Genomic DNA, 22,396 nt, shown 5'->3' with positions numbered 1-22,396 from the left:
AGAAGTGTGACTGTTGCCGGGGGCCTATGGGAAAACTTCTGAAATAGGAATAGACAGACAATAATAGAAATACTACAATTTAAATATAACATTTGATTTAAAAAGACATGAACATTTGATTTAAAAAGACATGAAAATCATTGTTTTCAGTCAACAAGCAGATGTATTTTAACTTATTTAAAATCAACCCCCTTGTCTGAAGAAGCAGATCAGAACAAAAACAAAACAATGGCCCTGTGTTTTCTTTCTCCAAATTCCTTAAGTGCACTCTGAACTTCAAGATGACCTCAGCTCCACCCTCTCCTGAAGCGTTTTTAAACCTCTTCAACGCTTTGGCTTCATCCCAACCTTTTCACACACTTTATCATGTATGCCTAAGCATTGTTAACACTCCACCTTTAGTATTTGTTTGACCATGTAGGGTTATTTTTACACTTTATCTTTACTCAAGATTATACCTTGAGTAAAGATCACAATACAACCTTGCTTAGCTTTTGATTTACCTAGCTGTATGCTGTGGTGATTCACATAAAGGAGAACCTTTAAAAGGTTTAACCTTTCTCTCAGAAGTGACCTACTATTTCACAGAAATCATTTCTCAATCAAAACCCATGGAAAGTACAAGTAAAAAAAAAAAAGATTTCTGGAAAGGTTCCAAAACTAAAGTCTTTGAGAGGCTGGAAGAATGAATGCCAATGTAAATAACCATTACAACATACTTTATTTTCTGCAGAAGTAGCTTGTGTTTCCAAATGTTGGGCTGCTGTAAATGTGTCATGTTTGTCAGTGTCGTCATGGTGATGTGTACTGTGTATACTGTATGCTGATAGAGATATTATTAGATCTGGTGGATCACAACATTCAGAAAAAATAATTAATGTTGGAGGACCTTTGTCTGTGTGGCTAACTTTTTGTTGACCTGATCGGAGCAGTTTCCTGCTTCTATATGCTTCGAAAATTGATGAAGAAGAAGAATAAACCGTCATTAATCTCGCAATAGAGTATCGGTAGAACTGTTGTGAACTAGGTTTCTCTTGTGTTTTTTGTGCCAGGGAGTTGGTATGTTTGACACGTGCTGTGGTTTCTCAGTCAGTACAAATATGTAGAGCACAACAAACCACCAACACATCCTGTGAGAGCAAATGCAATGTGGGTGTTTGTGTGTGGGTGTGCATGTACATGAATGTATTGTATTTGTGTGTGATAATATCTATCAAACTTATGAGAGGTTGGTGGCTGGCTCACCGGTTAAGGGCATGTATCTCATAGACCAAGGACTGACTCGAGGGCCAAGGTTCAATTCCAGCCCAGGCTATTTCCTTAATGTCCTCCCACTGTCTCTATTCCAATAAAGCAAAAATGCACACAAAAAAATATAATAATTCAAACTCTAAGGGACAGAGAGTAGTCTGTTTTAATAATTGTGTGATATGATCTCTCTGTAGGGTTTGCAGGTGAAGACAGACTACGTTCCATTACTTCAGTCTCTAGCCATGTATGGGTGGAGACTCACCTGTGTGCTGCCTACGCCTATCATCAAGACTAACAGGTAATGTAACTACACTGTGGTTTGGGCATTGTACATGTGTTCCCTAGTGTCCACTCAATGACAAAGCCATCCTTTTTAATAGTTTTAACATTTCAGTCGCCTGAAGTCAGTTCATGTCCCTAAAGAAACCACAAATATATTGTTTTTGGCAATGGGGTTAGGGTGTTGAGCAACATGACTTGAGAAGCAAGCTCATGTGTGTCACTGGAAAATCTTTTTACAGAGCTATGCCTGACTGTCAGCTTGTCAAGCTCTGACGCAAATGGGGGTAGCATGTGGACGCATCCACTCACTCAAGTATCTATCATGCACCAGTGAGACAGCATGAAGACATATACAGGAAGCGGTATGCCGTCCCTACAAGGCTTCTGTCATCAGTGGCTGTTGCAGTTTAGCATGCCCTTGTCTCTGGTGGTCCTTTTTGTGACCGTTCCAGAGCATAGCTGATTAATTACAGATCTATTCTCAACTCTGTTTTTTTTCTTCTCTCAAAATGCCACAACACAAGAGCGCAACATGGCTAATTAATCAAAGAGACGGCCTAGATACAACACAGCACTCATTTATCTGCCGAAACTGAACGGCATCAGCTGTTGTTGTCCACCAAAACAACTTGATCCAAATCAGATTATCTTAGTCATTACACTTTTTTTAATGATTCGTTTAGACCGAGCATGTTGTATGTATACTGCTTTCACTCTGAGATCCATTATATTCTCTACACTTTGTGTAAAGGAGTACAGTATGTTTCATACTATTTCGTCTCTCACCATACTCATGCTGTTCCCCCAAAGTAAAATAAGCTGTTACATGTTTCATTGTATTCACAAAGACGAAGTTTATGTCACAACCACGCTTTTACACAGTATATCAATATCATTGAACACAAATATCACTCCCATCAAGACATGAAAGAGCCTTAAACATAATTGTAAATCATCTTTGACTTTGTCATTACATTAATGAGCACTTGATTGATTATGTTGTTTGTGTGCACCACTGAATTACAATCTTGAATGAGTAATTAAGGGGGATACCTAGACACAAAAAGCCTAGACACAAAAGGTAGTCTTTTGTGGTAGTTTTCGGAGGAATTCTGGCTCCACAGTCACATACCTCTAAAAGGAGACTGGATATGGCTAGTAATTTTCCAAGCCACCCGGCTCTTTTGTAGTTTAATGGACATGGCCTTTTTTTCTGAGAACTCAGGTTCCTTTCCTCCCATTTTGATTTAGCAGGAAACTGCCCACCAATCTGACAGCCCAGAAAATGGGTTGTGGATAAACGGTGGAGAAAAGAAAAGGGTTTGGGATGGTTTAAATGGTAAGCCTCTGCATGAGACCTTGAAGCCAAGTTGGATTTGTGCAGACTCTTAATTTGTTACACTGTTATCAAACTCGCTATCGCTCCTCTTGTGCCAGGTTATGGATTCAGCTTTCATTCAGGATCTAACTCAAAGCTGCATCCCACCAGTGTGTGTGTGTGTGTGTGTGTGCGAGCATGTATGTGTATCTGTGTTTATGGGCTTAGACGGGGATATCTTAGAGAGAGCATTTCTCATGTTTGAGAGAGGAAGAAAGAGAGAGAGAGAGAGAGAGAGAGAGAGAGAGAGAGAGAGAGAGACAGGAAGCCCATATGTAACAGAATCAGTATTTCCTGCTCGGATTAATCTGTCATCTCAAGTACTCATGTGGATCATGTGAAACCAGAGTGAGACATGAATTGGGGCTAGGGAGATGATGTTGTTGAAGTTTATGGGAAGAGACCGGCCATATTTTAAGGAACGAAGTCCCTTGTGAGAACTCCCCTACATCCATAATAAAACGTGATTGATTTAAGCACGGTCTTTTAAACCAGTTATTTTTGCTTTTACGTCATTGTGGAAAAGTGCTAAGATGCACACTTCAGGGACAGGATAGGATATTGGGAATAGGGGGGTCAATATGCTTGACCACATTAGCAAAGGCATGATATATGCCTTTGGGGGGGGGGGGGGGGGCTCAGCAGCATTGGAGTGAAATGTATTTCCTCAGTCACTCCTCACTGTGCGTGTGTGCAGAGGATGACAGAGGGAGAGAAAAGCAAAACTGATGACTGCTTGTTCTCGTGTGAATGCAGTCTTGCTGTGTCAACCTACAGTAAAGCAAAAGGCAAATGCCAGCCCATCCCTTAGTTCTATAGTAGTAGCGTAAGTTTATAAAACCAACTCAAGGTGCTACTACTATCTAAAACCATACCCTTGGATATTGTATGTATACAAAGAAACGATGTATGGAATATGTGATAACTTTTCTACCCCTTCACGTTCTCCCTACTTTTAACCTCACCCTTTTTTTTCCTGCAACCTAGTGATGGAAGTCTGTCCACCAAACAGATAGTGTTTCTACAGAGACCTGTCTTGCCTCGCAGGAGTAGGGAATCTAAGGTACAGAAACTTGTTTTCTTCTGCATTTTTTTGTTGCCATGTGTGGGGTCCACTCCCATTCTGTGACCTCATATACTATTGATAACCTCTGACATTTGAGATCTCCTTCACAGCTGAAATCGAACTAATGAACTACAGTATACACTTGAGGCTTAACAGCCAGCAGTGTTTTCGTAACATGTTTATTTCCAATAATTGATATAAATGATATAATTCTAATGCATTCTTTGTGTTGTCCAGGTAATCTCAGAGATATTACTTGAAATGTGTTTGTTTGGCCCAACTGAGTGTCCTGAAGACTTCAATCATTTATCTTGAAATTACTTAAATTTTCTTCCCCACATTAACAAGAGTCATTTGAATGATCCTTTTCCCTAGCTTGTCATAAGGTTCCTTTTGTACAGCTTGGCAACAATGAGCAATGCATAAACATTGTAGACACATTTTAACACAAACATCCTGAATTTCAGAAACTGATCTTTAAAAACAGGAGCAAGTCCAACAAGAACTCTGTCAAAGATGTGCCAAAGACCAAAAAGAAGAAAAACAAGCCATCAGAAGGAGAGAAAGAGCTGGAAGACCCTAAGATTCTTGAGGATGGGGAGAAATTTGTGGAAGAGGAGAGCCAGAGCTTGGACGAAAAGGAGGACATAGAAGAGAGAGTAAAGAAAACAGAAGTAGAAACTGAATGGAAAGAGGCGGTGGCACCAGAGGAGCGGAAGACTGAGAATGGAACTAAAAGTGGACTTGAAACTGGGGAAGAGATGGATGGGGATGTAGGAACAGAGGTGAGAGTAGGAAAGGACAAGAGAGCAGAGGAACAAGCCAAAGGAATGGCAAACACTAACCAGAAACAAGAAGGACAGATGACTCGTGTAGAAAATGGTGGTGTTGAGGATGCAACCGAAATGGTCATTGTGACTGAGGGAGTAGAGGAGACTAAAGATGAAATATTTAAAACAGGAGAAATTGAAATAGAGGAAGTGAAAGAAAATGGGGTAGAGACTGACAAAGAAAAAGATGGAGATGGAGAGAGTACAAAATCAAAGAATTTTGCCATGCAACAAGACACACCCAAACAGGAAGAACCACTAGTTCAGGAAGAGGTCCAAGAGGAAACGTTTGTTGATGGACATGTCACAGTGACCAATCAAAACCCTGAAAAAACTTTAGGAACAGCAGAGTAGACCTCATCTTCAGACCATAGCAGACACCCAACAATTTGTCCAATTCCTCCAAACACCATAACGTGAGGAGGTCATTCAATCTCTGGGACATGCCTAGGGGTGTCACAATATACCGGTATTGACAATAACCGTTATATTAAAAAATGAAATATTGATAACATGTTAATAATACACATGATAATACCATGAAAATAAACCAGCGCAATTTATAATTTTATTATTTTTTCTTTTTTCTGTTCAACATTGTAATAACATATTTTGAGTTTAAGTGTAATTAATTAGCAAAAAAAAGAGACAAAACATACAATAAATAATGCTGATAGCATTATTTTATATATCTTTTTCAAATGTTCTATAGACATCGCAATAATATCGTTATCGTAAATTATTTCGGCCACGATAATCATGTAGTGAAATTCAAATATCGTGACAGCCCTAGACATGCCACTATCTATTGGAAGGACAGTTGAAGCTTATGTCACTGCAACATTTATCTCCCTTATTCTCCAGACCATTTTGCCTCCCCAGAAGAAATCTCCCTCTCCAATCTGCCTTTATGATAGCCTCCCACATACACCCTACTGTATACTCACATGCTGAATGTATATAATTAATGATAGAGGAGAAGATTGTAAAGGATGCGTATACCCAAACTACTGGAATTAATTGAGTTTTTTTAATCATTAGGGTCATTGGGTTTAAAATGTACAGACTTGCTACTGCTTATGTCCTGGTCCTATGCTGTAATATACTCAAATTATTGTGTAAATCAGAATATGAAAGACAAAAACAGGGGTAAAGATAATGGTTATCGTTGCTACAGTCAATCCGGTAAATGGTGAATATACTTTATCTCTTTGTCTTTGTGCCCTTGCCATTCAAGTGCTATAGATCAATACTGATAATCATTCTGATTGTCTTGCCAGGAGTGGCAGCTTCACATTGCCTCCTTAATGGGTCCTTATGTTTCAGCAGGTCAAGCGTTCAGTACTATGATTCCTCTGAAGGAGGGTTTAGGTATAGTTAAGGCTCTAATCATATTCAACCTAACATTCCAGTCAATGGTATATCACACAGGTCTTGCAGATAAAGAAGCCTGTTGTAAGGACCAAGACCTTTGACAGACGAAATGAGCGAGAGAGAGAGAGAGAGAGAGAGAGAGAGAGAGAGAGAGAGAGAGAGAGAGAGAGAGAGAGAGAGAGAGAGAGAGTACAAGACGTTGGTCAAATATAAAAGATAAATTGCCTACTTTAATTTTGAACAGGTCTTTTGAATGGCCATTTCTCACCTATTTTGCTTTGATATTTCACCTCCAGCTCTTTTAAGAAGCTCTTTGCGGCATCATTTCTGACAATAAAGAAATCCTAATGTACCCTTTCATGGTATCATGTTGTGTTCCATTTTAACAGCTGTCTGCATTGACACCACAGCACAGTCATTAGCAGGCTAATGGATTTTGTCAATGGGGTATCTGTCAGAAGTCATATACAGTTATAATCTGGACTCATTTATGGACCAATTGACAGTAACCCAACTCACCTTGTCAAACACATGACTCTTCATGTTAACGGTGATTGTCATAGGCATGATTCTAATTGTTGCCAAGCTAGGTTTGTGTGAGATGTGCGTAGCTTTTCAGATGAATGGGGTTCTTTTGGAAATGCGATCAGTTTTTGTATTTATTACCAGCTGACAGTTCTAGACTGTTTCATGTGAACACCGATGTATTGTATAGAGTAGAATTCCAAACTGTTGCCAGGATAGCCTTGCCAAATGTGGCCCTAATAGTCCATTGAAAGTGTTGTAGAGGTCATTACTTTGTGTTGTCGTCTTATTAAAGAGCATTGCATTCAGTGTTTTTAGGTAAATGGAAGGTAAAATCTATGTTTTCTGAGGTGAGGTCTGAGTTGTTAGCTTAACACGTTTTTAAAAAGTAATGTTTTTTAATTTAAAGGTGAAGTTGTCTGCTTTCGACTTTTACGACCAGTGTTTGGGATTATGATTTGGAAGTACAGGTTCTGTGTACTGTAATGCTGTCGTGCTTAAGCTTGCTAAAAGGTGTTTCTGATGGATGCTGTTAGCTACCCCTTTGAGGATTGACATGGGGTTTTTAGCTCTGGGGGTCATTATTTCTGACCCTTTTCACCATATGCTTCTTGTCCTCCTGGCCCGAGATGATGGAGCTGGATCCTGTGAGCATGAGGTCATAAATAATGGCAGAAAGGTCAGGGGTCATGATGGAGCTCAAATTGATTTTCCACAAGTGGAAGGGGTTGAAGTATACAGGACTTTGCCTAAGCAATGGAAAATACCCATCATGATATCAAGTCTGGGTGATCTCTTATTGGAACATTATTTGTGGTATTATTGTATTGCTATTCCTATCTTTCTAAAACATTTTGCTTCAGACTATATGAGCCTTAAAATACACTGTTTTTGCCAAACAATTTGTTTAGCCATTTTGGATTACAGATTATTATTATTATCATTAACAACTACAGCTCAGTATTTAGTTGATACAAAGATTAAAAGTATAAAAATGACAGTGAAAAACAATTTTGTGATGATGAAGATTATCAGGAATATTTGAAAGATTTCCCAGTTGCATTTCATCAAGTTTTTTTAGGAATGCTATCATTCTTCTCATTGTGAATGTCAGTTGAACGGCAATCACGTTTTCATAAAATAAATTACTGATTCATTTGTTTCAGAACGCTGTTTTTCATATCACAAATTCAATTTGTGTAGATCCTTTTTCATTTTTCATATCGTTGACAGGTATTCCCCTTTGACATTATTGAACACTGGAATGGAATTGCCTGAACAAACATAATGTTAATTTAGTAACTGGGGGAAAGTTGAGCCAACCAGTTATGGGTGATCTCATACTTTATATCATAGCACATTTTTGAACGCCTACAGGAGTCCGGTTTGACGTTCATTACAATGTACAACAATGACCTTCAAAGAATTGGGGTCAAATTACACCAGGTCCTGTATCCGTCTATACCACCCGGGGTCACCACCCCCATGGTCTTGTCTCTGGCTGTTAAGGAATGATTGGCTGTTTTAGATAGAGTCCTGGGATTGGGACATGAACAAATTATTATGGAGAGGGAGTAAAGCAGGATCTGGAACTTCATCAGTTAAATTATACTGAACCATGTTTACTTGCCCTGTCGTAACAGGACCAAGACCTGTGACTAATGTTAGAGCTTTTCAGCTTTGTCTAGAATCTTATAGAAACTTATGTAAAAACCTAATATGCTGTTTCCTGTCTTATGTAACCACAACTGTCTGAAGCTCGGCAGTGGAGCAATTGTTCTGGGGTAACACTGTGCAAATACATTTTTGTGTGCTAGGTTGTGAAATGGACAGATGAGAAATTACATGACAAAATACAATAGGATGGCAAATCATTTTAAAAGTTGTTATGGTTTCTAGACAATGTATTTGTATTTTCATCTGATGTTGCGGTTTTCCTCACCTCGGCTGTCTTCTTGAATGTTGAGTATCTTTGTTCATCGTCAATGCTGGCATTACATGTAAGGAACAATATTTTTTATCTTTGCTATCATGGAAAGTGTTTGCATTTGTATTGTTCATGACATCTGTAAAATTTGTATATTATAAAATAATTTATATTTAATGTGTAAATGTGTTGTTTATTTTTCACATACAAGACATTGGTACAATCATCCAAATACAGAGGAGAATAAGCATGCAAATTAAGATGTAAAATTATCTCTTTACCAACTGCATGCATTCACTGTTGAGAACTCTTAGTACTCAGTGCTTCCTGTTTCTCGGTATGGACAATAGTAAAAACAAGCTCAGACAGGTCATCTCCTTGTTTTAAATAAAGAAATCTTATGTTGTCTTTGGAATGGTCAAAGAATGTAAATATCTCCCTTCTTTGACCATTCCAAGGAGAGCAACTACTTTAGTCTCTAGTACCTAACTAGAGAGCTTTCTATTGTTGGACCATACTTGACGAAAGAGCAGCCTGTGTGTCTGTATCATGAACACACATTATTTTCTTGCAGGTTGAGAGTCTTGGGAGTAGATTTGGGGTCACATTTGTTGGGTAAAAATAAATAAATTATGACCCAAAGTGTTTCCAAAGTCTTTATTTTACAGAAATATCCAACGAGTGATGTAGTTGGACCATTTTGAGACCAGTTGGACTTTGCCACTAAAACCACAACTCTGAAGGTGTTGCAGATCTCGGTGTTTGGAGGAGTATATCCAACGAGTGATGTAGTTGGACCATTTTGAGACCAGTTGGACTTTGCCACTAAAACCACAACTCTGAAGGTGTTGCAGATCTTGGTGTTTGGAGGAGTTGATACAGTAGTTTTTAAATGTGTGCTATGACAGAAGCTGGTCAGAAGTACGTATTTCTTAGGACTGTAAGTTTATTATTATTTTTCCACCTCTGTTTGAAAGAATACTGTACCACAAATCTGCCACATAAGAAGGTCAGATTGGTGTTGGTTTTGAAGGTATTCAGTTTTACAATTTTCTCAAATTGATAATGATCCTGACTATTATGCATTGGTTGAATAGAAATGAGTACACATGCCACTTTCATATGTATCGAAACAGAGATGTAAAGGTATTCACACAACCACATCAGTTATTAGTTACCTAACTGATTTGCAGTACATCTCAGCCATCTTGTGAACTATCATGATTCCTATGATCCACTTCCTAGATAAGCCTGCCACCTAGTGACAAATTGTCACTGACAAAGCTAGTGACTTGCCCCTTCCTATATCCTATATGATTTATTTATGCTAAAATGTAAAAGGGAAGCACATTTTCCACAATGGCACCACTATAAGCTATCAGTCCCAAGCATTCTATGATTTGCCATAACATATGCTTGTATATGGGCTGACTATTTTACTAGGTTAACTATGTCACATTATATGAGTGTTCAGAGGAATCTTTAAATAAACTATAGTCCCCTCCGCTCTAACAAATATATTTACATTTGAGGTTGTCAGAAGCTTTTACAATTTACCAGACACTATTAATCTGCTTTCATTTGCAATATCTTCTAAAAACCTTTGCTTCAGCATTTGATAAAAGTCTCCAATTTCTGTTTTTTCACACACCCAGCATCAGTAGTAGGCCTAGATTAGCAACTCCCCGATTAATTAATTCACCTCTGAGTGTACCAATCGCCTTCTTATCAGTCTCACTCAGGCCTTAAACTGTAAATTAATTAATCCTGTCTCTTGTCATTTCTTAATTAGCTTCATTCCAGGAGGAGGAGAAATGTATGTGTCAGCAACTTCATTTTGTGCTAACTATTGTTATGACTTTGCTCAAAGTTTATTGGGTCATTATAAACATTGTATTGAAACATATGCTGTCCTCATGTTGATGAGAGTGATGGTGTACCATCAATTAACTATAAAGGAGATCTCAAGTCAAGGAAGTATAAGTCAAAATCAAGCTACTTGGGTAGGCTACTTGTAAATTGTAGACTATGTCATATTTAAATCTTATGTCAAAATAAACAAAATTAGAATGACGAGAGACAAAGTATTTTTTTTTTTTAAGTTTCCCTTTCATACATCATAACAACACAGTCTAGGGGGTCCTTAGTTTGGTCCAGGTTTGTGTTCCAGGTTGAGGTGGTTCACAATCTGTTACTCACAGATCATTTCTGGAAAAAAGCATCATGCTAATTATAACAAGGTCAAAATGAACGATTCAAGTTTCTTTCAGTGGCATCAATATGTGGTCTATTGATGAATTTACTTAAATGGCTTTAAATAAAAGCCATCTAATATAGAAATTGGTAGAAATCCATAAATACCAACAAACTACAATCTTCTTGTTTGTTTTACCTGGGATTGGGAGCAACAGAGCAAACGCACGTCATTGAGAGATGAGTCGTCCAGCCCATACTGGTACTCTTCCATCTTGGTTTCAATGCCACAGATTCCCCCATTACCACATTCCTGGCTCCAGGTGCCGTACTCTCCCCACTCGTTGCCTGTACCCTCCAGAACTGGGTTGCTGCTGCAGCGGAATTTGATGTTATTGACGGCAGTGTCGTCACCAAACATGCCCTGGTGTGGCTCCACACGCAGCTGGAAGGAGATGAGTGTTCCCCTGGGGCAATACTGAGGGCTCGACCAGTCACCATAGCTGGAGACAATGAGTAAATGGGGAAGGGAGGGGGGGGGTGGGGGGGGGGAAGGTAAATGAGCTAAAAGAGATCATGAGGGAGCATGGAACAGACAGAGGGTGCTCTTTTGGTGAATTACCGGGGATATACAGGTCAAGTTCCTCAATTCAACATTAACAACATTTTTACAAAGAAATTACATGATCAGACATAAGCCTGACCTGTACCCTATATTTAATCTACTCACACAAGGCAGAAGGCTAAAGTTTACAAAGAAGTTTAACAAGTCCGTAAGAGCTAAAGTGTTATCTTACTATCCAGTGTGAGACTCGATTGTATAAAGGAAGCTCCTGTCCTCGGCTTTGGCACAAATGAGGCGAATGCCATTGAGAGAAGTATCATCCAGAGCATATTGATTAGGTTCCACCTGAGAGAGTAGACAGACACATGCTAGCATGAAATTAACCCAAATAGTAGTGTGGGTTACTTCTATGCACAACTGTATTGATTCCCAAACTGAAAAATAATTAAACCAAACTCTCCCAAACTCGCAATCTGTAAATTGTACACATAGTATACATAGTTTTTACCCTCAGACTGAACCCAACAGCATAGAATGTGTCAGGACACATCTCAGGCCATGTCCAATTCCCAAACTGCTCTCCATTGGACACAGTAAGCACAGATGAGTAGGGTCTGGTACTGTATGCCGTGCCTGCACGCTCTACGAACGTCTTCTCCCGAGATGCAGAGAGGCCAGGGGACAACGTAGCAAGGACCACAACAATTGGGAGAAAGACAGCCATGTTTACAGTCTCTCAGCCTGAAGACACAGAAAGCCAACTGAGAACTGATATCTCTTATAGCTTGGCCTGGCCTGATGTGGCCTCCACATTGTTATCTATATGTTAATTATTTACAGTCTTGTGAACCAGCGTGGGTAGTAGAACAGATGGTCAGATACTGTAAATAGCCACATGTAGTCATAGACCTCTACTGCACTTTTATCCTGCATACCTGTGCATCAATGATTGTCTCTTTTTGTCTAGCCATGGTAGTAGTAACTTTATGTTCAAGTACCTATAAACACTATATTGACTCAACTACTATGTGTACATTCATATGTTTATGATGACCATGCAAATCAAGTTCAAAGCAGATTATCATGTTCATCACAGCTTGGTTGCAGAAACAGATATAACTATCAACATCTTACCTACCAAATAATATTTTATTGCTAATGCACAGTGAAAACACAGATCAAGATTGAAATGAAAGCTTTAACAGATCAAAGCTACTGAATACTGCGGAGAAATACTCACAGACAGATGTTTTATTGAGGAAAACCTTGAGGAAATTTACTCTTAATTGATAACGCAAAAACAAATATCTGTGTGTGTTACGTTCCCACGGTCCTATTTATGCTTTAAATCTAGAAAAGTCATGTCTTTATTTTGAATATGTGACAATTTGAATGGATATATGAATTAAATAATGGTCTTTGAATTACATTTTTTTATTTTAATGCAGTGCTGTTGGGTAACATCTGAAATCATATGGCAGGCAAACAGGTACTAGAAAAAAAACAAAGTTATGTGGGAAGAACCTTTTATTTTCTGACATACATGGAAGATTGAGATGAAAGGATACTTTAAGAAAACTGTGACTGAAATCTTATCCTAATACTCCTCAAGGTTAACTGTGGAAAGCCTGAGCTTCTTATAACAAACTCTATCCGTTTAACACACTAATATACCGTTATGGTAAATAACAGTATTATTTAACTCAATTTCTGTCTCAGTAATTCTGGATTTTACTTGTTCCTTCTCTTCACACCCCAGTCAGTCATTTTTAGGTGACTCAGGTGTCCAAAAGAGAATTGTATTATGCTTCTTCCTTTCATACCTTACACATGAATATTGTGCAGAATGTAATAGGCGACGTGTTCATACCACCATCCGCAGCCTAACCCATCAAAAACATGAACTGCTGCCACCTACTGTACATTCACAAATATTCATTTTTTATATAGAGAAAACGCCTGACAATTCAAGTATTTGTCATCCACAGACAGGCCTGTATTTAATTTGCTTCTGAGCTGCAGAGAGATCAAGTAAACAAGAACCCTTGTTTCATAGAAGAGGATTTTATTATACAGTTGTAAAATGAAAGGTATGTTTCTGAGGCAGCATTCCAGTCAACCAGGGGCTAACAATATCCATAACATGTTTGTAAAAAACAAACGATAACTAGAAGTGTCACGTCTGAGGAGAAATATAGAATACAAAAGAAAAGCAGGACAGGAAAAAATGCTCACTGTTAGAACAAAGACTGTGACATTCAGTATATTACATACAGTAGATTCTTTAGAGATCGTTCAGTAACAGTTTGTGTACATCTACTATCTAGTGAATTTTCTTGGTTCAACTAAGAACCTCAGGTTGCTAAGATACATAAAATGTCCAAGGATTTCTAAATAGACCTAATTATCATCTGCCAGGGACAGTGATGAATGTCCTTTACAAAATGAAGGTGCAACAGAAAAGCTTACATCTCTTACATTCCAACAGCATTTGCAACTTCTAGAAGGTCAATGATGTGTGTTACCCAGCCTGCTGTAACAACTGCTTAGTACAGGGCTATGCTACCATGACATTTAGCATGACAAAAGTTGCTTACAAACAAAACATCTACTCGTAAAAGTGATTTCCAGTTTCAGGCTTGGCATGTCATGCTGTGGAAGTGGGTAAGTTTAAGTCTAACATGATTTCTATTTGTTATTTATTATCAATAGCAATACATCCACGGTTAGTCCAAGTATTTCAGAAATGTAATATGCTATGTGGTGAATCTTTCCTACAATATAACCCAAAGAACACATCTCGAAGTCTGACTCAAGGTTTTGTCAATACTGTAGTCACCACAAGCAGCCCACTTGTGCGGAAAATGAAATCCACACATTATGGAAATATGTGTAGACACATTTCCAACCCAATCAAACTGAACTTTATCTTCAATGACATCTAAATGAAATACACGTTAGGACAGCTAAGGTAGTTACTTAAGAAATCCAAATTAACTCACTTGTGACTGCAGCTCTAATACACTTAACTAGACAAAACACACCACCCAAAATTGACATCTAGTACCTGCTTCTTTTTTTTTTTTTTTTCACTGTCATGGAAGGCCCCTTTGCCAATTTAAACATATCAGGACGACGTCAGCAATATGGGAGGAAAAAGCTCAATCCAACCTTGAAAGCCAGCAAGACTTTACATCACAGTGCTTCCAACTTGCAATGTTTTTTCCAGGATATCAGGGAAGCAATGAACCATGGAAGTCCTACACCGGGGGTCGAGGATTTAGATTTAGGATAAAGCGCATCTCTCTACATCTTTTCACTTCCTGTCTCCCCTCTTTGGGAGATTTCCATAAAATTCTTCTTTATAAAAGAAACATAGATACATTTGTACAAGTATTTACACAGGTTAGAGAAGAGAGTTATAGGAAAATCAAGGCATTTAGTGTTTTTGTTTTGCGTGTATACATGCTGGCCTTTGATTTGTCTTCCTCTGTCGTCACATGAAGTCCACAATCCCCCCCCCCCGCCCCGCTTTGAAGTGGAGCGTTCCACCTGGGGTGTCTTGTCAGGGCTGCCCCCCTTCCTGTCAACTCAGGGGAGGGGGGGTACAACATTAGTCCTGGACCACCCATGTCCCTGAGTTCTTCTCTCCGGTTGCTTCTCTCTTGGCTGGTGGCTCAGCCAGAATCCGAGTCGCTGGTGTCTGAGGAGGAGGAGGATGAGGAGGAGGAGTCGGAGCTGGAGCTGCTGGCGCTGAGGCGCGAGGGCTGGGCGTGAGGCTCCACGCTGCTCTGCTTCTCCACTGAAGGGTGGCGGAAGGGCTCGATTATTAACACGCTCGTGAAGAATGGCAAAAAGGGGGGTGGGGGGGATAGAGAGAGAGAGCGTCGCAACGCCAAGCTTACCTTTGGGTTTCTGGGGCTTTTTGGCCGAGTTGAGCTGTCCGCTGACATCCTGCAGCCGCCTCTCCAGCTCCCTCTGCTTCTCCTGGGTCAGTTCCTCCTTCGACTTCCCACTTCCCATCTTCTTCACTGTTACAAAATCGGTTAACATTATAAAAGGTATAAATAATTCAGTCTAAATGTGTTTGTTGCTGTTATGAAACCATCGTGATGCAGTGTTGGGTAAGCAGCGCATGCCGTTACCGTAGGGCTTGCGTGGCTTCTTCCTCAAGCACGTCATCACGTATCTCTCCAGCTCCCGCAGCGTGGACGGCTTGAGCGTCTCAAAGTCGATCTCGATCTCCTCCGGGTTGGTGTCGCGCAGCGAGGGCTCGCGCGCCTGGATGATGTGGACCACCCGGCCCAGCTTCTCGCCCGGGAGCTTGTTGATGTCGAGACTGAGCTGGCGTTTCTCGTCGTAGCTCATGGGCGACGTCTCCTCCTCCTCCTCGGAATCGTAGTGGGGCAGCATGGAGGAGGCCGGCGGGGCGTAGAGGGCCGCTGACGCCTGGGACTTCTTGGTGGTCCTGAGGAGAGGGAGGGACACGTACAGGACGTGTTATAGATTGTTGAACTATTTCGAGTACCGGTGTGGTACAGTGTCCACACGATCGAAACTAGTGGTGGTAGTTTGGATAGGTTGTGCCAGGCCAGACAAGACAAAACAAACGGGAATAAAGAGAACAAATGTAACAAGGACATGAAAAACACACAGCCAAGGACAAATATGATAAACAGACAAACTAGTCGGAGGTCATTCTGTGAGTGAGCGTCACTCACTTGCTGTTCTTCTTGCGGCCGGGACCCCTCTTGCCCTGGGTGGGCGCTACCCCACTCCCTCGTCCGGACTTGCTCTTGGAAACCTTGGCCGGCTTTTCACGTTCCTCCCCTCCTCCTCCACCACCACCTCGCTCTCCTCCTCGCTCGCCTCCCCCTCGCCCCCCTCGGCTCCGTTTTTCCGGCTTCTTCTTTTTCTTCTTCTCCTTCTTGTCCTTCTTGTCCCTCTTCTTCTTGGGTTTGACGATGGGCCCGTGAGAGAGGGCTGCCAGCTGCTCGTGCACGGCTCGGAGCTACACATCAAAAGGACGGAACGCCAAAGCGACCATTTGTACTGATCAGACATTCCGTGGCCATGTCTAATTTCAAGCTATGCGTATTTGCAGACAATAGCGAATCCACTTTCTGCTACAATGGCATCGGTTGTTCCTTTTTTAGTTTGAGTGCCTGCATTCGTCCCAGGGGGAGGAGTGTCCTACCTGTGTGCAGACCTGGTCCTGCAGCTGAGCCAGTCGCTGGGCCCGCTCCTCTTCGCTGTCTGAGCTCGGGCTGCTCCTGCTCTCCTCGCTGTCGCTGCTGGGCTCGCTCTCCGACGACGAGGAGGAGGACGAGGAGGAGGACGAGGAAGAGGAGGGCCGAATCCCGAGGGACACGGCCGGACGATCCTTGACAGGCTCATCGGGCATCTTGGCAAAGCGGAACTCGAACACATCCTGGATGGACAGACCAGACAGATGTTTGTTACTGGTCAACTACATTGGCCATGTGTCCCTGGGTAACCAAACATTACTCTGAGCTTGTGATGATGACAAGACATGAGATAAGAGCACAGATAAACAAATAAAACAAAGAGATAATTAATAATTACGAGGAGACCAAAAGAATGCATGTCCTCATCCAAGTGACAGGCATGACAAGGGGCTACTTTACTGCTGCTACAGAGAACAAGGCTTTTTTGCGTCGGCAGACTTCAGTACCTGTAGCTTGCGGGCCATGCCCACCACATCGTGGTCAGGGGGGTTGTACTTGTAGCAGTTGGAAAACATGAGGCGGATGTCCCCCGCAAACTGCTGAGAGTCCCTGTACTCACGACAGTCCATCTTCCTCTGAGGCAAGGACAGAGAGCAGGAGACAACAGTCAGGCTTAGACACAAACAGTCAGACACAATATCTCTAACGACATCCACAGAGTCGATCAGGTCTAAAAAGGGCACGTCAAGCTTTCTGCTGGGAGGTTCACCTTGACGGTGCTGAGGTCCATGGGGTATTTGATGATGTCGTGATAGTCGTGCACACCCAGAGCTGAGGCGTCGACGGGCTTGTAGAAGGGCCAGGCGTACGCTGTGTGCTTCTTGGACACCAGATCCTTCAGAACCCCGTTGCAGTAGCGTAGCTGCTGGCTCAGCTTGCCCCGTCGCGTTGGCGGGACCTGCAAAGAGTCCGGCAGGTCCTTCTTGGGGGGTTTAATGGGGCGTCCGCTGCCCCCTCTGCGGCCCATGACTTTCCCACCCCCAGCCATCATGGGCTGGAGCAGGACGGGCCCCCCTGGCCCTACGGCACCCCTGACCAGGCCCATACCCGGGGGGGCCTCCATGCCCATGCCCCCCAAGGAGGAGAGCGAGAGTGCAGAGGAGGGGTCATGCACCTGGCCCCCGTGACCTCCCTTCCCGAGGCCCACCATCCGGGCTCCGACGCCCACGGGCAGGCCCATGGTGGAGGGGGTGGTGGTGTCGGCCTTCCGCTTCACTCCCTTCTTCTACCGATTGAAAGAGAGAGACACTCAGATATTCTGGCTGTTAAATACTTGCATCAAACACAAATCGTGTCTCGCTATCCAAATACACAAAATACTGCAGTGTGTGACGGCAAGCACAAAATGTACTGCTTATTCTCAACGCGTCCATATTAGTGCATCATCGACGAGGTGTGTACCTTGGCAGTGGGCTGTGTGTGTGGCATGCCTAGCATGGAGGCAGGAGGAAGGCTCTTGGTCAGAACGGTCTGGGGGGAGTTGGAGAGCATGGAGTCGGCGGTGTCTGAGGAGGAGGGCGAGTAGGCGGACTGAGACACAGCCGGCACCTGGTGGGCTCTCACAGCTGAGATGAAGCGAGACAGAAACAGAACACCCACAACGGTCAAACCAACACCACGCTCATTCATCATGTCCTGCACAGCTCGTCCTGAAGACGTGCATTTATATTTCGCCAACATCCCTTTTAACCATTCCTGTCCTGCAAGCATCTCCCCACAACATCCATCCTGGCGACTCACCGTTGGCCTTGCGACCCTTGCCAGCTTTTCCCGGCTTGCCTCGTGGGGCAGGAGGGGCCAGCTCAATTTCCTCCTGGGGCATCTGGGCTACCTTCTGTAGGAAGACCTTCTCCAGAGACTGGGCCATCAGCACTATGTCATCTGTGGGCTGGAAGAATACATAAACATCATACACTTTTTACCAGTATAAAATTACCTGGTTGAAGACATTTTTGTATTTAGTCAAATTGATTAAATCTGGATTCAAAATGGTGCATATGAATAAGGGCAGCAATGCTAGCAATTTGGGATAAATAAGTCCTTTGGTATATTCAATCTGCCTTGAAGGCATTATATGGTAATGAGTTGTTGGGTAAACTGCTACCTTGTTGTAGATGTAGCAATTGGTAAACATGGTGTTGAAGTCCTGCATGCACTCGCTAGCACTGCGGTAGTAGTTGTTCTCCAAGCGCTTCTTGATGGTGCCCATGTCCATGGGCTGCTTGATGATTTTATGATAATCCTGTGGAAAAACAGAGGATGTATGATTTCATGTGATGTGAGAAGGTCATGTGAAAAAGATCATAAGAATGCCCAGTACAGCTCAGAATGAACAGGCTGATATTTGCTAATAATCCTATACACTGGGTTTACTTAAATTATCCAAGAACCACTGGGTATGGGCACGTAACCGCTGGGAATATACTAGAGTCTGTGAAGACAGAAGGATAATCCGCCAGTAAGTGTTGGCCAATTATCAACAAGGAGGAAACCTCCGGATGTCTCAACTCACCGGCAGACTGAGCCGGAAGGCGTCCACAGGTTCGTGAAAGGGCCAGGCGAAGTGGTGCCTCCACAGAGACTTCAGCAGGGCCTTCTGTAGAAACTGAAGCTGGTTGGTCATGTGGCCCTGGCGCCCCGGATCCTTGACAGGGGGCTGGGGTGGTGCGGGGGGGCCCGAGCCCAAGGTGGCCACGTGGGGCAGCGAAGGGCTCTCAAAGCCCTCATACAGCAATGAGGGCTTGCGAATGCGCTTGCCAGGGCCTGAGGCACCCTGCTCCATCCCGATGACACCTCCACCGCCAGACAGCCCCACCAGAGAACTGCTGTCCATCATGTCGAGAAGGAGGGAGAAGCACAAAAAGGAGGGAAATACGTAGAGGTAAATTAGAAAGAAAAAGGAGACGGTGAAGACAGAATGGGGAGAGGAGAAGAGCAGTGGAAGGGTACAAGGTAAGAGTTGTCGGTGACATACTGTTAATGTCACTGCATGACCTTTGAGCAAGCAATTATGATTGCAATAATAAACGTGTCAATGGGAAAACAAACTAGTAAAAAGGTGGAGATCTCTCCTTCTTACGTCATTGATATAGGCTAACCTTTGTGTATTCTCCATGGTCCACTATTGTTCATCCCTGGACACTATAAGTATGTAATGATCCCTTTTAAATTTACGGGAAGTCTAAGCCATTTGAGAAGATCTAATTCCCCAATCCTGTATGTGTCTGGGTTGGTTTAATCACAACACAGCTCTCTCTGTCTCATCTCTACTGAAACCATAATCCTGTCAATAGGCTGCCACTTTTGACACTGCCATGGCAACCCTTGTGGATGCTAGTCTCTCCATGGAAACCGCATATTGGTGGAAATTTGCACTTGGGCAGTTTGGCCAACGGTTAAACAATGCCTAGGCCAGTCTAATCGTGTTGTTATTTAAATTGACATAAACCTTCCAACATTATAATTAAGCAGACTTCTAAACAAAAATACATTCATAAACTAAGATGCACCTCTCCATGACAAAGAAAAGAAGTCTAAAAGAACACATCCAGAACATATCTTGTCCTCTCTTTTACAGAGGCTGAATATGATCAACTTAAAGCAGCTTGCACACCGCCCCAATAAACTCCAACAAATCCCAACATTCTAAAGTTGGCAGTTGTTGGTGATTGTCTTTAGAATGTCCAGAAAACCAATGCTAGCTCCACACTGCTCAGACAGTAACAGACTTTTTTCAGCGAGCTAATTACTTTTTCTGTGTGTTGTAGTATCATTTTAAGATCAACGTCATTCTGCGGTATTTATTGTGTGATAATAATATTAAAAATATATATATAAGTGTCACAGGTTGGAGTCCTGGCGCACATGCCCCACTGACAAACAAATGAAGGCCAAGTTTAAGAATTAATTCTAGTCTCACTTCGATCTACTCACACACCCACAACACTGGATGTGAATTAACAAAGTAAACCTCCTAAAGACAAAAATAGACACATGCTGTCACCGATAATCTTATTAGCATACATTTAACTACCAGTTGTATTAACACAAACAAAAATGTACGGTATAACGAAATCCCCAATTCTAACACAAAATACAAACGGGTACATTTCAGGAATAAATGATAATCAAATATCACACACTTTTTTTGCATGGAATTAATCCGTGGACATCAGGCTAGATAATCATGAACCTTTATCCTAATAACTATTCTTAATAGCTGACCTCAACTGGCCAAGCAAATAAAGTAGGTTTCCTGCTCTTGCCAAAAAGTATGTTCCCTCCCTGAGAAGCTTTGTCTCACTTTGTGAGAATCAAAAGGCAGAGCCAGAAAGTTCCGTTTAGGAAGGGATATGTGGCACCTGGCGCAGCTCTTGTCAGGCAGTGTGACAAACGATAGTCGGAAGTATTAAACGTGGTGCCACCATCAACTGTTCTATTGATTAATCAAGGACAAAATAAAGTTCGGACTAAAAAAATAAAATAAACTTGTACAATCTATTTAAAATCATGTACTTTAGCGTTAACATTGTGTTGTTCAGTTTTGGTTATGAACATCAGTCCCAAATGTAAACAAATCGAAACATGCAGTGCTCTTCACCACCACAATACTGTGACACCACCCCGCCTTTTTGGGATGTGTTTGTAAACAAATTCTAGGCCATCACAACCAAAACTACTCCGCAGCACTAGGTACACTGCATATAATTAATTGATCTGGTTAAGCTCTTAACGACACATTAAGATTTTCGGTGACTGAATTCAAAATACCGACTACCTCTTACAGTAGTAGTCACAAACGATCAAGCTAGTCAGCACGATAAAGCTTGATGTCAGTCTAACCCGAGTAGCGTCCAGTATCTAGCCAAAATGACATGTAAACATGTCGTGAATGGATAGTTGAAAACCCAACTTACGGGAAATAACAAGGATACTGATTAGTGCTTACATCAACTTCGTTGAAAAGTTAAAACAATCAAATGCAAGCTCGCTACAGTTGCGCCTAGCACAAAGATGGCGGTGGACCGTGAAGGCTACTGGTGCAATGCCGCTCAATGAATGACTCAATCCAGCTGTTTGCAGAACTGTTGTTTACAGCTACTGTGGCGAGCAGCATGCAAAATGCATCCGCTACCATTGTTTTGTCGTGGCTACTTAGTAAAACTACACAAGGGTAGTGCTAGACACCCATTTCAGTAGTGACAATCTACATAATTGAAAAGAATGACCAGTGCTGGCTATAGCTAATAATAGGCTGTACTAATACTTAATAGCAATTGTTCCGGCGACAGGATATGCGTTTTAGTAACATTAAACACCAGATCAGTGTGACACTGCTTGTGTGCATTTGCTAACAATAGCTAGCAGCTACCTGTCCAAATAACAACATTCCCCTGAATAAGTTCCCTGTCGGTGGATGGGGAATAGCTTTCCTAGCTAACAGCTACTTAGAAAGCAAGCTAGCTGTGCTAGCACAACCGGCTACAGTATTTTCAGGGAAGAAATGCTGCAAGATAGCTAGCAGATAGCTACGGTCATACCAGCTCAATATATTTTATGCCAAACCTCCAAATCTTATCGGTATCCACGAGCAATGTATTGAATAGTACCTGTCAAGAGGTGGGTTAATGGCCGTTTCCATCAGGATGGATCCGGATTTTTAGTTTGTTCCAATAGTTCCACTGTTGTGTTTACGTTCGTACAGACTTCAACACGAAAGCAGTGAAATGGCGCCGATCAGCTTCCGTCGGTTGCTT

The 22,396-nt window shown here is 41.9% G+C and overlaps 3 protein-coding genes across 5 annotated transcripts in view; 1 reads left to right on the top strand and 2 right to left on the bottom strand.

Moving 5' to 3' along the window:
- The window catches only part of LOC136944514 (raftlin-like), a 42,234-nt gene extending 36,789 nt beyond the window's left edge, over nt 1-5,445 (top strand). For both annotated transcript variants that reach the window (XM_067238312.1, XM_067238311.1), the window contains exons 8-10: nt 1,446-1,549; nt 3,899-3,974; nt 4,445-5,445. In XM_067238312.1, the coding sequence (XP_067094413.1) occupies nt 1,446-1,549; nt 3,899-3,974; nt 4,445-5,161 (897 nt within the window). In that variant the 3' untranslated portion in view covers nt 5,162-5,445. The remainder of the gene's footprint in view (nt 1-1,445; nt 1,550-3,898; nt 3,975-4,444) is intronic.
- A 5,044-nt stretch (nt 5,446-10,489) lies between these two features.
- On the bottom strand, nt 10,490-12,144 carry LOC136944649 (vitelline membrane outer layer protein 1-like). Its single transcript, XM_067238496.1, has 4 exons — nt 11,900-12,144; nt 11,624-11,736; nt 11,026-11,329; nt 10,490-10,841 (listed from the first exon to the last, which is right to left on the bottom strand). The coding sequence occupies exons 1-4, from the start codon at nt 12,113-12,115 to the stop codon at nt 10,836-10,838; spliced, it is 639 nt and encodes a 212-aa protein (XP_067094597.1). The 5' UTR covers nt 12,116-12,144; the 3' UTR covers nt 10,490-10,835.
- Nucleotides 12,145-13,454: 1,310 nt separating this feature from the next.
- On the bottom strand, nt 13,455-22,364 carry brd2b (bromodomain containing 2b). 2 transcript variants are annotated; one of them, XM_067237985.1, is made up of 12 exons: nt 22,250-22,364; nt 19,153-19,462; nt 18,745-18,882; nt 18,381-18,528; nt 18,042-18,205; nt 17,350-17,865; nt 17,087-17,215; nt 16,589-16,822; nt 16,113-16,402; nt 15,537-15,859; nt 15,297-15,422; nt 13,455-15,193 (listed from the first exon to the last, which is right to left on the bottom strand). In XM_067237985.1, exons 1-12 carry the CDS (start codon nt 22,279-22,281, stop codon nt 15,069-15,071), a joined length of 2,535 nt encoding a protein of 844 aa, XP_067094086.1. In that variant the 5' UTR covers nt 22,282-22,364; the 3' UTR covers nt 13,455-15,068. The 2 variants fall into 2 exon arrangements, with proteins under 2 accessions (XP_067094086.1, XP_067094085.1); XM_067237984.1 differs by having other exon boundaries at nt 19,153-19,465; nt 22,250-22,353.
- Between the last annotated feature and the right edge of the window lie 32 nt (nt 22,365-22,396).

Source organism: Osmerus mordax, chromosome 6 (assembly GCF_038355195.1).
Source record: "Osmerus mordax isolate fOsmMor3 chromosome 6, fOsmMor3.pri, whole genome shotgun sequence".
Lineage (NCBI taxonomy): Eukaryota > Metazoa > Chordata > Actinopteri > Osmeriformes > Osmeridae > Osmerus > Osmerus mordax.
The sequence above is the reverse complement of the archived record's forward strand: the minus strand, read 5'-3'. Positions and strand labels throughout refer to the sequence as shown.